The sequence below is a fragment of the Balaenoptera physalus genome (assembly GCF_965194825.1).
Source record: "Balaenoptera physalus genome assembly, chromosome: 2".
Lineage (NCBI taxonomy): Eukaryota > Metazoa > Chordata > Mammalia > Artiodactyla > Balaenopteridae > Balaenoptera > Balaenoptera physalus.
In genome coordinates, this window is record NC_138883.1 from 54623921 (window position 1) to 54640699 (window position 16779).

A 16779-nucleotide genomic window follows, 5' to 3' on the forward strand; every position below is an offset into this window, starting at 1 on the left:
ACATATGTATTAATGAATGGCTTCCTTTCTTCCAGCAATTTATCAAAATCAAAGAAACATGGGCTGGCACCTTGATCCTGAACTTCCCAGCCTCCAGAACTGTGAGAAACATATGTCCATTGTTTAAGCAAAAAAAAAAAAAAGAAGAAGAAGAAGAAAAAGAAAGGAAGGAAGGAAGGAAAGGAAAGGAAGGAAGGAAAAAAGAAAGAAAGAATCTGTTACATAACTATTTCATTGCTTTTTATTTTATTTATTTATTTATTAAGCTGCACTGGGTCTTAGTTGCAGCATGCGGGATCTAGTTCCCTGACCAGGGATCAAACCCGGGCCTCCTGCATGGGGGAGGACCACCAAGGAAGTCCACTGGACCACCAAGGAAGTCCACTGGACCACCAAGGAAGTCCCCTTCACTGCTTTTTAAAATAAAGCACCTTAAGTAATCCAAACTGCTCAATACATATCGTTAACCAAAATAATACATGTCAGCACTTTAAAAAATAATTTCATATAATTTACCTTTAGTTCCATCCATAATTCCACAAAGGAAGAAATATAATGATCTCATTCCCATTTGCTGCAATAATTCATAACCATGATATAAACTAATACAAATAGCAAACTCTCCCTCGATTATGCCTTGTTGCAGTCCCTAGAAAAAACAAGCATGTATCAAATTTACCCAGAGAAAAAAATGAAGATACATGTTCCATGCAGAACTTATTGGTTCTACTGAATGTCCTAAGATGTTGCTATGGAAAGGTGTCAATGTACTTTCCATATACAATCTGCCCCTTTATTTAATTCAACATGAAACTTACATTTTAAAGAGAATAAATGAACGGGGGGATATTTATCATACGCTGTTTTTCTTTGCAGGTAAATTATTAGCAGTATATAGATTTATTTGGTCTTTCAAAACAATTTAATAAGCACCTACTATTTGCCAAGCACTGAGCTAGACATTTGGGATACAAGGGAAAATATAACAGATATGGGCCTATCCTCATAAATGTTTCTGACATCAGGACAAATATTTAATCAAACTGTTTAACACTAACATTTAACACCAAGTATACATGCCACAGTAACATCTGACAGGGAGCACCAGACACTGTTATAAGCACACTACTTATACAAACTTATTTAATCTTAACACCTAGGAGGTAGGTACTATTGTTATGCCCATTTTACAGATGCGGAAGCTCACGTAGGTGATAAGTAGCAGAGCCAGTATTTGAACCTAGGAAATTTGGCCCAGTGTGCTTGTGTTTTTAACCACTACTCTCAAGGAAAAGTAAAGTACATATTCCTTTTATAGGAGCATACAGTCGGTATATCTATACAATAAGATACCTTTAAAAGACCATTGAGAATATATTTTAATTATTTTCCTTTATTAGAGATGAAGACTATTATTTAATACCTTACATTTTTAGTAGCATTTAATATCAGTTACACTCATTTTAAATGTTTCCAGGATAGTGATAAATGCCTTAAAATGGCACCCTAATTACGTAAAAGGGTAAAACAACATCTCTGTAAAACATAAACTCTCATCAGTGAGATCAAGTTCAACAGGTTTAGATTTATGATTTAAAATTTTAATGAACCTTTAAGTCCTAGCAGAAACTTTAAACATTTTATTAAAGTTTAGCATAATATACTGCAATTTCACAGAAAATTCCCTGTGTGGTTTCCCAGATACTATAAAGTCCGTATTTCTAGTATAACATTTAAAGCTACTCCCAGGTGGTCACAACCTAGATGATATCTGACTCCCTCAATCCTTTACCTCAGTCAAATTGGTTTTCTCACTGTCTCCTTTATACCTTCATTCAATTGCCTCTGTTCTTTTGCACATGCATTCCCTCGCAGTTCCAAGAATGACTCAGTGCCTTTTCATGCTGTGAGCATCTCTTTTGACTCTGGACCTAACTTAATGGATATGTTCCTACCCACCTATTTTTTTCCTATAAAGATTAAAAATACAAAGCTTACTGTGATGCTTAATCCAACCTCGGTATGGAGATTTAAGACTAAATGATATGGGTCTAAAAGTTAGTTAAAATCTACCCTCTTATGACCCTTTGACTTTGCAAAACAGAAGTGAACTAAAAGACCAATTCTTAATTAAAAGTTATAAGATAAATTTATCTTAATTCACATCATTAAACTGTATTCCTGCCACATCTTTTTCATGTTTTTATAAACTATATAAACCATCCCTGAATTCTTGATGAGCTAATATATACCAAAAAACAATCATTATTTACATTTCATCCTGGTTCTGAGTAAAAACGTAGTCTATCAGCAAAATTTATTTTAAAATACCTACCACAATATTTGGAGATGGGTTTTTCCTAAATTGATCTCTTGCCAGAATTATCTGGTATTTTGTTAGATTGGGAATATCCCTTCTCATCAAAACATTCCTCTGAATCAAAGAACTGGCAAGTGCTTCCAAAATCTGCAGATTTCAAAGAAATTTAGTTTAAGTTTATTTTAAAATCCTTTTTCAAATACATTTCCTCACATACTAAAATAGTTTTATATATTAAATTATATATTAAATAAAGTTTGTCTTAAAATGAATTTTTAAGTAAACACAGAAGAGATGATAAAATTTTAAAGTACTTGACAATTATCTCCAGATAATCCATGTGAGAGTCAGCACAAGCAATTATTAGATTCAACGATAATTCAAGAACATACGTGTTGGGCTTCCCTGGTGGTGCAGCAGTTAAGAATCCGCCTGCCAATGCAGGGGACATGGGTTCAAGCCCTGGTCCGGGAAGATCCCACATGCCACGGAGCAACTAAGCCCATGAGCCACAACTTCTGAGCCTGTGCTCTAGAGCCGCGAGCCACAACTACTGAGCCCGTGGGCCTAGAGCCTGTGCTCTGCAACAAGAGAAGCCACCGCAATGAGAAGCCGGTGCACTGCAACGAAGAGTAGCCCTTGCTCGCCGCAACCAGAGAAAAAGCCCGTGCACAGTAACGAAGACCCAATGCAGCCAAAAATAAAATAAATAAATTTATTAAAAAAAAAATGAACATATGTGTTTATCTGTTTATTTCTTAACTCTCCTCCTCTCCCTCCAAACTAAGCACAATGAAAGGAGGGCCTTGATTTTTTTCTCTGTTGCATCTTCAGTGCCTAGAACAAGTCTAGCACATAGGTAAATATTTGCAGAGGGATGACTAAATCAAAATTCCTTGAGTACATTTAATTTCATTCACTGATTCATTCTCTCAAAAATATTCATTAAGGGACTTCCCTGGTGGTCCAGTGGTTAAGAATCTGCCTTCCAATGCAGGGGACACGGGTTCGATCCCTGGTTGGGGAACTAGGATCCCACATGCCACAGGGCAACTAAGTCTGCACGCCGCAACTACTGAGCCCGCACACTCTGGAGCCTGCGTGCCACAACTAGAGAGACCGCGCCGCACCTAGAGAAGCCCACGTGCCATAATGAAATATCCTGCATGCCACAACAAAGATCCCGCGTGCCACAACTAAGACTTGACATAGCCAAATAAACAAATAGATATTTTTAAAAATATATTCATTAAACATATACTATATATCAAGCATTGTTCCTGATGCTGGGGATATTGTGGCTGAGACAAATGAAGTTTCTGCTTTCCTAAAGTTTATATTCAATAGAGGGAAGAAAGGAATAAAGAAGTGAACAAAGAAAGTAGAGAATTTTGATTATGATAATGCATTTAAGAACCTAAAACACAGTAATGCTTTGTAGAGTAGAATCTTTGATGGGAAGGGGGTCACTATTATATAAGTGGACAAAGAGGGTTTCTTTCTTTCTTTCCTTCCTCCCTACCTCCCCCCCTTCCTTTCTTTCTTTCTTTTTTTTGGGGGGTGGGGGGGAGGAGCATCAATCGTGCTGCCCGGGCACCCCCTGCCTCATCCCTCGTCCAGCCCCAGGATGCAGAGGAGCGGGCCCTTGGATTGTGACCTTGCCAGCGCCCTTCCACCTCTGAGCATCCCGTTTCCCACACTAAGATTCCTGGCTGGGGATGGACCGCTCCAGGCCAGGGCTGCCTCCGGTACCAAGCAGCAGGAGAGACAGTGGTCCGGGTTGGGCAAGCAACGGAGCCTACTGCTGCATGGGTGACAGCAGGGCGCTCTCAGGGGAGAACTGGGCATCCAGGCTCCCACAGTTCTCCACGTGTTCATACCACCAAAGACGGTTTCTTTTAAGAGGTAATACTTGACATCTGAATGATAAAGTATGCCTAGCCTGAGAAGTTCTGAAGACAGAGCATTCCAGGCAGAGGAAACAGCAGACAAAAGGTCCTGAGCTTGATGTCATAGTGAAGGTAAAAAGCGACCTCAGATGAAGACCTACTACAGCAATATGTAATTTGCCTAAGTTTCATTTCCTAAAATATAGCTATTTTAGTACATTTCAATCTTTCCTCTCTTCTAGCTTTGCTGATCAGCTTTGCTGACCACATGTGCTTAAAGAAGCACTCTAAAAAAATCAATAAAGTTAAATTATTATATGTGATTATACAAATTACAACTTTCATATTCTTAGAAATGGAGTGATTTTAATCATAACCAAATGTATTAGCATTTATGAGATGATTACCAGAAACACTTTGCCATATCTTAAATTATTAACACTTAGAATTTTGTTACAAATAATTTAAAAACAAAAAACAAACCATATTTCTATAAAACTTCTCTTTAAGAAAGACTTATTAAAGATTGAATGATAGATAAACTTTCTGGTTATTCATTCCTGAATAACAAACTACTTCAAAACATCATAGGTTAAAACAACAACCATTTCATTTGCTTGTGATTTTTTTTCTGCAGGGAAGAATTCAAGCAAGTAACAGAGAGGGCCTAGAAGGGATGATGACACAGCAACAATGAACATATCTAGTGCCCATGTCTTGGTTTCTAAATACAACTCTTCCATAGAAGGAATAAGGATTCCTTGGAGAAATGGTTGATTCTATGGCTGGGACAGGACAACTACTAAATGAGCATAAAATATCTTGTAATACCGGAAAGTTAGGAACTAGTCCTCCCCCAACCACCCCCCTGTCCCCAACAAAAAGTGCATGTCTAAAGGACACAGGGGCCATTTTAAAGGAACTCCTGATGGCCAAAGCTGGAACAATCTGAGCAACAAAATTAATAATGATAGTATAGAACTTAACCCACAGGAAAAAATAATTATCCATTAATATAATAATTATCCATATTAATATAAAGAATTGAAAAAGTAAATTGGGGAGAAGAAACAGCTCTTCATTATAGAAGAATTCAAATTAACAAATGTAAAAGAAATGAGGGAAACAACAAACAATGATTAGGCAAATACTACAGGAATAACTGTTGTAGGCAAGAACAATCATTATATGCTAAAGTTAGTGGACAAAATATTTTGAGAATCAGGGTATTTGCATAGTCTCAAAGTATCTCCCCACTAGAACTCTCTATACTATTTTTGCAAATTTCCTAAAAGTCTAAAATTATTGCAAAACAAAATACTAAAAATAAAAAAGAATTCTGTCAGGGCATTGCAGTGACAGCTTGTCTCTGCTCCTGATGTCTAGAGTCTCAGACAGCTGGGAGCTTGCTGAAATAGCTCAACTGAGGCCATGTGTCTGCACCCTCAGTTCTAGCTATCTACTGGCTCCTCCTTTCTCCTCAGCATGGTTAACTTGAGGCTCACCATGGCTAACTTAGGGTTCACCACATTCTATTGGTCAAAGTCAGCCTAGGGTAAGCCTAGATTCTAGGGAAGGGGAAATGTATCCTGCCTCTCAATGGGAAGAGTAGCAAAGAATTTGTAGCCATCTTTAATCCACAGCAATGAGGATATAAAAACAAGGTTTTCTCCTAGCATGACAATAATTATGAAGTTTAGAAAACCAATTGCTACCCCAAATTTCTCCCATTGAAAGTGATAACTGCCTAAGCAGTTGTCTTACAGCTACAGTATTGACATTTGGACCAGATAATTCTTTGTTGTTGGGGGGGCTCTCCTATCCATTGCAGGATGTTAAGCAGCATTCCTGGCCTCTATACACTAGATGCCAGTAACAAGTCCACTCCCCACACCCTCCAGTTAGAACAATCAAAAATGTGTCAATGGGCTTCCCTGGTGGCGCAGTGGTTAAGAATCCGCCCTCCAATGCAGGGGACACGGGTTCGAGCCCTGGTCTGGGAAGATCTCACGTGCCGCAGAGCAACTAAGACCATGTGCCACAACTACTTAGCCTGCGCTCTGGAGCCCGTGACCCACAACTGCTGAAGCCCGCACGCCTACAGCCCATGCTCCGCAACAAGACAAGCCACTGCAATGAGAAGCCCGCGCACCGCAACGGAGAGTGGCCCCCACTCGCCGCAACTAGAGAAAGCCCGCGCGCAGCAACAAAGACCCAATGCAGCCAATCAATCAATCAATCAATCATGTGTCAAGACATTGCCAAAAGCCACCAAGTGGGCAAGATAGTCCCCAGTTGAGAAACACTGCTGTACAAGGGATCAGGGAGGAATATACTGAAAATATATTTCCTTACAAAGGAAGTTCTGGTTGAATCTGGATACATGTTTTGGGTGTGTTCACTATGTGAAAATTCACTGTGCTGCACACTTACATTTAATGCACTATGCTGTTCATATATGTTTGGGGGGCTGGTTATACTGCAATTAAAAGGTTTACTTAAGAAAATACAAAACCACATAAGGTTATAATTGGCTTTAGAAATGGTCCATCATTTTGTATTTCCTCTTTAACTTATAGTTTGCCAGTACATATAAAACATGGCACTCATACTGAAATTTTTCATTTCAAAGAATTTTTTACCATATTAATTATATAAATGATTATAACTATATATTCTCACAGTCAGACTCTGTTAACTAAAGTAATTACATTACCAGTTCATTTATTAAAACCCTGAATTATGATAAAAATGGCTTACCTGTATATATGCCTTTTGGATAGCTCCAAGTTCTTCACCAAGGGGAACAACAAGCTTTTCAACTCGTCTTTCATGAGAGTATGGCAAAATATCTGGAGAATCTTCAGAACGAATCTCTATCTGCCCAATTAGTAGATTAGTAATAACCTGTTGCACAGCCTACAGAAAATCAATTAAGTATGATTATATATTATATTACTTGTTAAATTTTTTAGTTTGTCACTAACAAAAATAAAATAGCAATAAGTTTTTGAAAAAAACATTAGAAATTTATATCATTAAATATTTTTTAAAACTACAAATTATAGCACATCAGGAGTGGCACAATAGGGGAAAATGCTTTTGAAACATCTTTCTTGCATGCCAAGCATCCAAGAGATAAAATGTCCAACAAGTTCCTCAAATGTATTTTGTGTTTTCCAATGGTAGTGTTATATCCTGTCAATATTTATAAAGACTCAGACAAAAGAGAAGTTTTAGATTAGCAAACCAAATCCCCAAAACATTATATAACAGTCAATTTTAGAGCCAGAACTAAAACCCAGATTTCCTGATTCCCTGGCAAATACTTTTTTCCACTGATTTTTAATGGGGAAAACAGAGAAGTCCTGTTACTACTAAAAGATACAAATGTACCTTGGGAATACTTTACAAACTGACTTGTTAAGAAACTGAGGGCACAGGTCCTACGCTAAATCAATTATTAATAAATGAGTGGAGGGAATTCCCTGGCAGTCCAGTGGTTAAGACTCTACGCTTTCATTGCCAAGGGTGAGGATTTGATCCCTGGCCAGGAACTAAGATCCCACAAGCTGCGGGTGTGGCCAAAAATATAAATAAATAAATAAATAAATAAATAAATAAATAAATGAGTGGAATATTTTCCATTTAAATCAATATATATGATGTGAATGTATTTCTGGAGCTAAATTTCATTCACCAGAAGCTTATAAAGGAACTTAATTGTAAAAATAGGGAATTTAAGAAAAAACAAAAAACCTGTTGGTATAAACAACTGCTGTACCATTAGACCACAGTACTACTGGGTGTGATGAAAAAAAGAAAGGAAGGGAGAGATAGATAGATGGATGGATGGAGGGAGGGAGGGAGGGAGGAAGAATCCTGAAAGTATCCAGAAATTAAAAACTCCTTTTTTTTAAACTAGTAAAGCCTCATGGGCTTAGTTTCAGACAAAAAATCCTCTAGGGCAAGAATCACATCTTAGTCACTTTTGTATTCCCAACACCTAGTATAGTGCCTAATACAGCAGTACACTATAGTTACTGAATGTCCACATACATTCAAACTCTAGAGTAAATATATGACCATTTTATAAAATTGACTAAGACTTCAGTATTTTTTTTTCTTTTGGCCGCACGGCATGTGGGATCTTAGTTCCCCGACCAGGGACTGAACCCGTGCCCCCTGTGCTCGTAGCACGGAGTCTTAACCACTGGACCGCCAGGGAAGTCCCAGACTTTAGTATTTTTAATCATTCATTCATTCAAGAAATATTTGAGTGGGCTTCCCTGGTGGCGCAGTGGTTGAGAATCTGCCTGCCAATGCAGGGGACACGGGTTCGAGCCCTGCTCTGGGAAGATCCCACATGCCGCGGAGCAACTAGGCCCGTGAGCCACAATTGCTAAGCCTGCGCGTCTGGAGCCTGTGCTCCGCAACAAGAGAGGCCGCGATAGTGGGAGGCCCGCGCACCGCGATGAAGAGTGGCCCCCACTTGCCGCAACTGGAGAAAGCCCTCGCACAGAAACGAAGACCCAATACAGCCATAAATATAAATAAATAAATAATAAAAAATAAAAAATAAGAAAAAAAGAATGTCTTTAAAAAAAAAAAAAAAAAGAAATATTTGAGTAATTCCCACATGCCAGGTATTGAATTGGTGATAGAGGTATAACCAAGATAGACATAATCCCTACATTCATGTAGGTACTATTTTAGTGGAGCAAAAAGACAACAAATAAATGAATAAGCAAAAGAATGACAGATTGTGGTAGATATTAAGAAGAAAATAACAAGATAGGAAGAGTTGACTTTTCATAGCTTAAGAGTGAATTTTTCTGAAGAGGTGATATTTAAGCAGAGACTCGATGACTAAAAACAATCAAGCATGTTTAAACAAGGTTGGGCAGAAATGATAGGATAGAAATTTCTAAAACTAATCGAGGCTATGGACAGAAGGAAAAAAGTCTATGACCTGGCAGAATTGAAAGCTACCTTTGAAATTATCCAGAACCTAACACAGAAGGCCATTCAGGGCTACTAAATTAGAATGTCATGGGATAAGGCTCAAAATCTGCATGGGATAGGGCTCAAAACTTTTTACCATCCTCCAATAAAGTAAACCTGAGCTCCCTGGAGAAATGGTGGATTCCACAGTGGGGACAGGAAAAATACTAAATGAGCATAAAATATCTTGTGATGCCAATAAGTTAGGAAGTGTTCAAAACAAACACACAAACAAACAAAAGTGCATTCTAAAGGACACAGGAGCCATCTTCAAGGCATTCTCAATGGCCCAATCTAGAACAATCAAAATTATTAATGATAGTATTGGATTGTAGCCCATAAAATATATATATATATATATCCATTAGTCCATATTGATGTAAAGACCTGAATTAAAAATAAATGAGGAGAGAAGACAGCTTTTCACAACAGAAGAATTCAAATTTTAAAATGTAAAAGAAATGAGGGAAAGAGGAAATAATGATTAGGCAAACAGCACATTAATAATTGTTTCAAGCAAGAACCATCACTGGATGCTAAAACAGAATATTTACATAGTCTCATAGTATCTCCCCCACAATAGACTTAATTAAAAAGGGAAAAACAGTAGTTTTACAATGGAGAAACCAGAAAGTCATCATCTGAACCAAGTCAAAATTAACAGCACCAGTAATAAGACAAATCATCATGTATTCTCAGATACAATGCACTAAGAAAGGTACAGCATCACTTCTGGGGTATTCTTGCCCAAAATGCATACATAACCTCACTCCAATCATAAGAAAACATCAGACAATCCCAAATTGAGGGATACTCTACAAAATAACTGGCACCTACTCTTCAAAAGCATCAAGGTCATGGAAGACAAGAAAAGAATGAGAACTGTCACAGACTGGAAGGTACTGAGGAGACGTGATAACTAAATGCAATGTGGGATCACAGACTGGACCCAGAGCAGAAAAGGACCCTGGTGGGAAAACTGGCAATAGTCAAATAAGATTTGCAGATCAGTTACTAGTATTGTACCAATGTTAATTTCCTGGTTTTGATAATTTTACTATGGTTATGTAATATGTTAACAGGGGAAGCTGAGTGAAGGATATACAGAGACTTTAATTTTTGCAAATTTTCTGGAAGTCTAAAGTCATTTCAAAATAAAACAGTAAAAATTTAAACAACAGCTTTAGGTGATTCTTTGGCACACTGAAGTCTGAAGACTCTAATGTAGATAGTCTCCTACAACCATAGAAGAAAAGGTAGGCATCTTATATGAAATGCTGTACTCCTGATGTTAAACTAAATACTAGAATGGAAAACTGATCTGGTCACATACAAAAGTTCTTATTTTCTTAAACATTAATAAATTTTACTTACCTTTATATCACTACCTGGTGTGGCACTAAGAGCCAAGATTCTAAAGTGATTTGTATATTTGACTAGTTCTCTTACAACCTTAAAAAAAAACAAACAAACAATTCTTTAATTTCATCTGCCCAATACAAAAATAAAAATGATTCTGTTAAACAAGCTATTATATCTGATCCACTATCATTGTTCCTTATTTAGAGTATTGATGGGCTAGCAGATGGAACTATCATGTTATCTGAAGAGTAAATGATTTAGGTTTATACTCTATCCCAATCAAAAACACTTTAGGGTTTCTTCTATACATAAAGCTACGACATCAAGGCCTATACTGAGGCAAATCAAAATATTCAAAGGGCTAATTCAAGAGCAAATGGTAGAAAAAGATCAAGTTTATTCTCCATTGCTTGGGCCACAGTCTAGGCTTACAGCTATATCCATATGCACACTTGCCAGATTAAGATAAATCATAACACAAAACTAGAAAAAAAAATTAAATACAGGGACTCCCTGGTGGCGCAGCGGTTAAGAATCCGCCTGCCAACGCAGGGAACACGGGTTCGACCCCTGGTCCGGGAAGATCCCTCATGCCGTGGAGCAACTAAGCCCGTGCGCCACAACTACTGAGCCTGTGCTCTAGAGCCTGCGAGCCACAACTACTGAGCCCACGTGCCCCAACTACTGAAGCCCACGAGCCTACAGCCCATGCTTCGTAACAAGAGAAGCCACCGCAATGAGAAACCCTCACACTGCAAAGAAGAGTAGCCCCCGCTCGCCGCAACTAGAGAAAGCCCATGCGCAGCAATAAAGACCCAACACAGCCAAAAATAAATAAATTAATTAATTTTTAAAAAATTAAATACAAATGTGAAATTAGATTTGAAATGAAAAAAGTTTGTTTTAGGAAAGATTTTAAAGAAGTTAGATTTCATGTGTAAGGCTCACAATTTTTAAATTAAGTTTATTCATAAAAGAATAAGGCTGGGGCTTCCCTGGTGGCGCAGTGGTTGAGAATCTGCCTGCCAATGCAGGGGACACGGGTTCGAGCCCTGCTCTGGGAAGATCCCACATGCCGCGGAGCAACTAGGCCCGTGAGCCACAATTGCTAAGCCTGCGCGTCTGGAGCCTGTGCTCCGCAACAAGAGAGGCCGCGATAGTGGGAGGCCCGCGCACCGCGATGAAGAGTGGCCCCCGCTCGCCGCAACTAGAGAAAGCCCTCGCACAGAAACGAAGACCCAACACAGCCAAAAATAAAATAAATAAATAAATTTTTAAAAAAAAGAATAAGGCTAATTTGGGGTAATTTTTAAAATCTGAATTCCCTTTTAAATCCTAAAACATTTTCTAAGGGGCACCAAAGCATCACTCTAGGCTTTACAATTTGAATTCAACACCCACTTCTGGTATAATCAATACTGGATAATTTGCCAGATTCCCATATGCCCCAATACAAGGAAAAAGGACCCCTAAGTAAACTGAGTCACAGGAACAGCTCTTAGTATCCCATAGTTCCACATTAGATGTAGGAAACTAAAAGCAGATTATTTTTTTTTAATTGAAGTATAGTCGATTTACAATACTGTCTTAGTTTCAGGTGTACAGCATAGTGATTCAGTATTTTTGCATATTATATAACACTATAGATTATTACAAGATAATGGGCATAATTCCCAGTGCTCTACAGTAAATCCTTGTTGCTTATCTATTTTACATATAGTAGTTTGTATCTGTTAATCCCATACCCTAATTTGTCCCTCCCCCCTTTCCTCTCCGCTTTGGTAACTACAAGTTTGTGCTCTATGTCTGTGAGTCTGTTTCTGTTTTGTATATACATTCATTTGTATTATCTTTTTAGATTCCACATATAAGTGATATCATATAGTATTTGTATTTCTCTGTTTGACTTATTTCACGAGTGGCAAATGACAATATTTCACTCTTTTTTATGGCTAATATTCCAGTGTGTGTGTGTGTGTGTGTCATATATATATATATATATATATATATATATATATATATATGCCACATCTTTTTAATCCAATCATCTGTTGATGCACATTTGGGTTGCTTCCATGTCTTGCTATTGCAAATGGTACTAAAACTAGATTATCTTAAAACTGCTCTGATTTCAACCCATGTCAAAGATGAATTCAATGAGACAAACTGAATATTGATTAATACTCAAAAAATATTATTTATGGAGTTTTTTAAAACATGATACAGAATACATTTAAAGATAGAACATTATAGGGAATTCTCTGGCAGTCCAGTGGTTAGGACTCTGTGCTTTCACTGCCAAGGGCCCAGGTTTAATCCCTGGTCAGGGCACTAAGATCCCACAAGCCACAACCCATGAGGCACAGCCAAAAAAAAAAAAAAAAGCAGATAGAACATTATACTTAATGGAGACTTAAGAACAATCGTCCTAATTAAAAACTGATACAAGACAAAATGTCCCTGATACATTACTTTTTTTCCAGGAGGGATTCTCAAGCATTTTATAGAGATGGTGTTGTGTTTGTAACCCAGGAAGCTACATTCTTCAACAAGCCGTGTGCCTGTTGGAAACTATATCTGCAATATTCAGTGTAGTATAAACTCTTAGTGCTATTTAGATATTAAAGAAGTCAGTCATGTCTCATTGTACTCAGTGAAAGCATAAGCCTTGTAGTTAAAAAAAAAAAAAAATCACCTAACGTGTAGAAATTTTTTGAAAATAAAATAAAGTTGCTAAGGGGAGTTCTCTGGTGCCTAGTGGTTAGGATTCTGGGCTTTCACTGCCATGGCCTGGCTTCAATCCCTGGTCGGGGAACTGAGATCCTGCAAGGTGTGCAGCACAGCCAAAAAAAAAAAAAGTTGCTAAATATAAGATAAATGTACAAAATGAATTCCATAGAGTTAGAATAAAATTTTTAAAATGCTCCTTTCAAGCAGATACTTTAACACACTGGGTATTAATTTAACTTGGAAAAATATGAATAAATGGAAAATATATATATATTTCCTGGCTGAGATCAACTCTAGATGACAATTCTGGAGAAGATAATACAGAGATATAATAATACTTAAAAGTCCCCAAGGAAACTGCTTTACAAAATCACAAACTGGCAGTGAAATTCATCTCTTTGCGCTAAATGAAACAAACTTTCCCTCTACTCTTACTCTATACCCTCTCCCTAGTATCACCACCTATTATTGTTTTAACTACCTACCACTATATGGTAGTAGATCACTGCCTCAACGAGACTCTCATCATCTACATCTGACACTAATAGTCTTGTTAAAATTTAAAAAACAAACAACAGCAGAGACACTGATTTGAATGAAGGAGAGAATTTCCTATCACCATCTGTTGAGATAATAGATATAAGGCTTTTCATAGTAATACCATCAGTAACTTCCATCATTAATAATTATTCCCCAAAATGCTCTTCATCAATATATTTACACTATAAAATACTTTTTAACAAAATTACCTGGCAATAAGCATAATTTCCAAGAGCTTTATGAGCTTCATCAATAACTAGACACTTTATTTCAGCAGCAGGACAAGCTCCTCTAGAAAGATCATTTACCATGACTTGAGGTGTAAGAAAATGGACTCTTTTACTGCCCCATATTTCCTTCCTGGTGAAAGCTTGAGTAGATCCTGTAAATAAAAGTGACATTGCACATTCTAAACTCCCGACTGTTATCTGTAAAATATAAATAACCTGGCCTATTTTCAGAATGCATTCCTGCTTTGGTAATGTGCTTTCGAGATGATAATTGGACAAATCATGGGAATGCATTTTAAAGATTTGTTGTGCTCCAGATGTCAATACTGGCTTTTACCGAAAACCACGACTAGACTGCCATTAGAGAATTCCTACAAAATGACATACTATTTGAAGAGAACAAAATTCTTCAACTGGGAAATCCTTCTGCGGAAGAAAGTCAGGAAACCTCATGTTCACTTACCGATGGGGTATACACACATAATCACTTCAGAATGCTTCGACAAGATACAGGAATTCTCTGAAGATTGAATAAAGCAACCCTATTCATTAGAGCTGGACTTGCTACAAGTAGATGATATTTCAAGGGAGAAGACGTAAAATAAGCATATTGTGATCTAGGGACTATTCCACACGGGTCAGGAATTCCTTTAACGCTATTTCCCAGAACGCATACTTTTCCCTGGGTCCCAGATCTTAATATCAAATTAGCCCACTGTTTCTAAGATACCTGTCATTTCGGCCATGTGGGACTGCGGGATACCCATCACCCGGTAGCAAGCCTCGATCTGCTGTGTCACCAAAGGTTTCGTGGGGGCCATGAAGACAACCTTGCCGGAGGGGAACCAGCGGTAGAAATTGTACATGACCACGGCGGCAATAAAAGTCTTTCCCAAGCCGGTAGGCAGACACACCAGCGTGTTGCAGAACAGAGCGGTCCTGGCGATGTGCAACTGGTAGTCCCGCACCGGGCAATTAGTAGGGTAAATCCACAGGGCGCCCGCTGAGGTGCAGAACCCGCCATTCTCTAGACTCAGCTGCCGCTCTGCTTCGTACACCGCGACCAGCAACACATCATCGTCCGACTCGGGCTGAGCCTCTGCCGCCTCCGCCGCCTCTGCTGCCTGTGCCGCTGCAGGAAAACTCGCCCCGGAGATGCCAGGGCTCTGAGGCCGCTCAGTTCCAGAGCTGCAACTCGGAGCCCCAGTGGATCGGGAGACTCTTGAGCCCCACGTCTGAAAAAGCGTTCTTTGCCGCCCGCTCATTAGGCCAACGACCACCGAAGGCCTCGCTCAGACGCCAGCAGCTGCTGCAGCTCAACAGCCTCCGTTCCAACCCCCATCGGTTTTATCTTCGCATAAAAAACACTAGAACTAGAAGGCGGGACTGAGGCCTGTTTATCCAGTTGAAAGTGCCGCCACTGAGTTTGCGTGGGGAAAATGATTGGCGGGCTTTCCGGAAACCCCGCGGCCCTCTCGGAGACGCATGCGCGTTGTTATGGAGCCACCCCAAATTTGGTCCCCTTGTCAATTTTTTATCGACTCTAAAGTTGGGTTCCGTTTCTAATGAAGAGGTGTCCGGGCATCATTGCGAAATTGATGCCTCTTAAAATGATACAATAAATAAACTTGAGGTTCAGAAACAATGGATACCCTTTTTTTTTTTTTAACTTAATGTTATTGAGACTCTAACTTGCCTTATTCCTTGTGGTTGGCCATGTTTTTAAATCGGAAGATGACGTGAAAACAAACGTGTTTAGATAAAATTAAATAACGTGTCTTATTTCTCTATCCAGGCTGAGAAAACAAAACGCCAGGTCTCTTTCAGGAGTGGCAACCCATTATCTTAATATTTTGTATTGTTAAAAGGGAAGTGAATGGTTTGGTCCTGATATTCGTTGGAAAATCCGAAGGAAAAAAAGCAAGGCGTCCTGATGCTCCACCATTACATCTTCATAAATGATATAGAGCAGTAAGCGTCGGGGTGATATTATTCTACTCTAACGATAGCATTCTACCTCAGACTTGGATACAGTTCCCGGCTTCTCCCCTCTAAAAGCGGCGACTTCGAGTAACCTCTGTAGATTTGTTTCTTCGTGTATTGAGGAAAAGTACACACACATCACGAGGTTGTTTGGACCACTAATAATGTCACCCCCTCATCACCACCATCAGCAAGCGCCATCCTGCGTGTAGCCACTTTACATTGTTTTATATGGTCAAGTGTCTGGACTTGCTTTTAGACAAACTGTTTATCATATGTTTGTATTTGGGAGGGGGAAGGGAACCGGTTGTATTTTAGTTTAATTTGTGTGAGTTTTAAAAGGAAAGTGGTGGAATATAGGTTGTTCCGATAGACAAGGACTAAGCCAAGTCAGATGTGAATCTTTAGGCTAGAACTAGATAAAATGAGATTAGATGTCTGAATGCTTTTGTTTCCTTTAAACAGATTAAAGACTTTAAATGCATAGCAGCTTGTCGGTAATAAACAAGTGTGGGTAATGGATGGTAAACAATCACTACCGTTGGAGGTCGTCGCCTCACAAGGGTTCCAATTAAGAGCAGCTGACAGCTTGCGGCTTTCTGCGTAGTCAGTTGCCGGGGCCACATCGGCTGGTTTTACCCCGGACTCAACAAAGAGGGCCGCGGAGCACAGCCTTGACGTCACTCAAACACTGGCCCCAATCCTGCCGGGTAGCGCCGTG

The 16779-nt window shown here is 38.8% G+C and overlaps 1 protein-coding gene across 12 annotated transcripts in view; it reads right to left on the reverse strand.

Annotated features, from left to right (window-relative positions):
* The window catches only part of FANCM (FA complementation group M), an 87656-nt gene extending 70919 nt beyond the window's left edge, over positions 1–16737 (reverse strand). For 9 of the 12 annotated variants that reach the window (XR_014261122.1, XM_082452013.1, XM_082452012.1 and 6 more), the window contains exons 1-6: positions 14806–16736; positions 14055–14227; positions 10588–10665; positions 6970–7128; positions 2336–2467; positions 517–649 (exon numbers count right to left, since the gene is read on the reverse strand). Coding sequence is in view for 10 of the 12 variants with exons in the window: in XM_082452013.1 (XP_082308139.1) it covers positions 517–649; positions 2336–2467; positions 6970–7128; positions 10588–10665; positions 14055–14227; positions 14806–15340 (1210 nt within the window). In the remaining 2 variants the exon portion in view is untranslated. Of the gene's footprint in view, positions 1–516; positions 650–2335; positions 2468–6969; positions 7129–10587; positions 10666–14054; positions 14228–14805 lie in introns of those variants that run through there. The other 3 variants (XM_082452018.1, XM_082452017.1, XM_082452011.1) reach the window with 3 other exon arrangements.
* Positions 16738–16779: the final 42 nt, after the last annotated feature.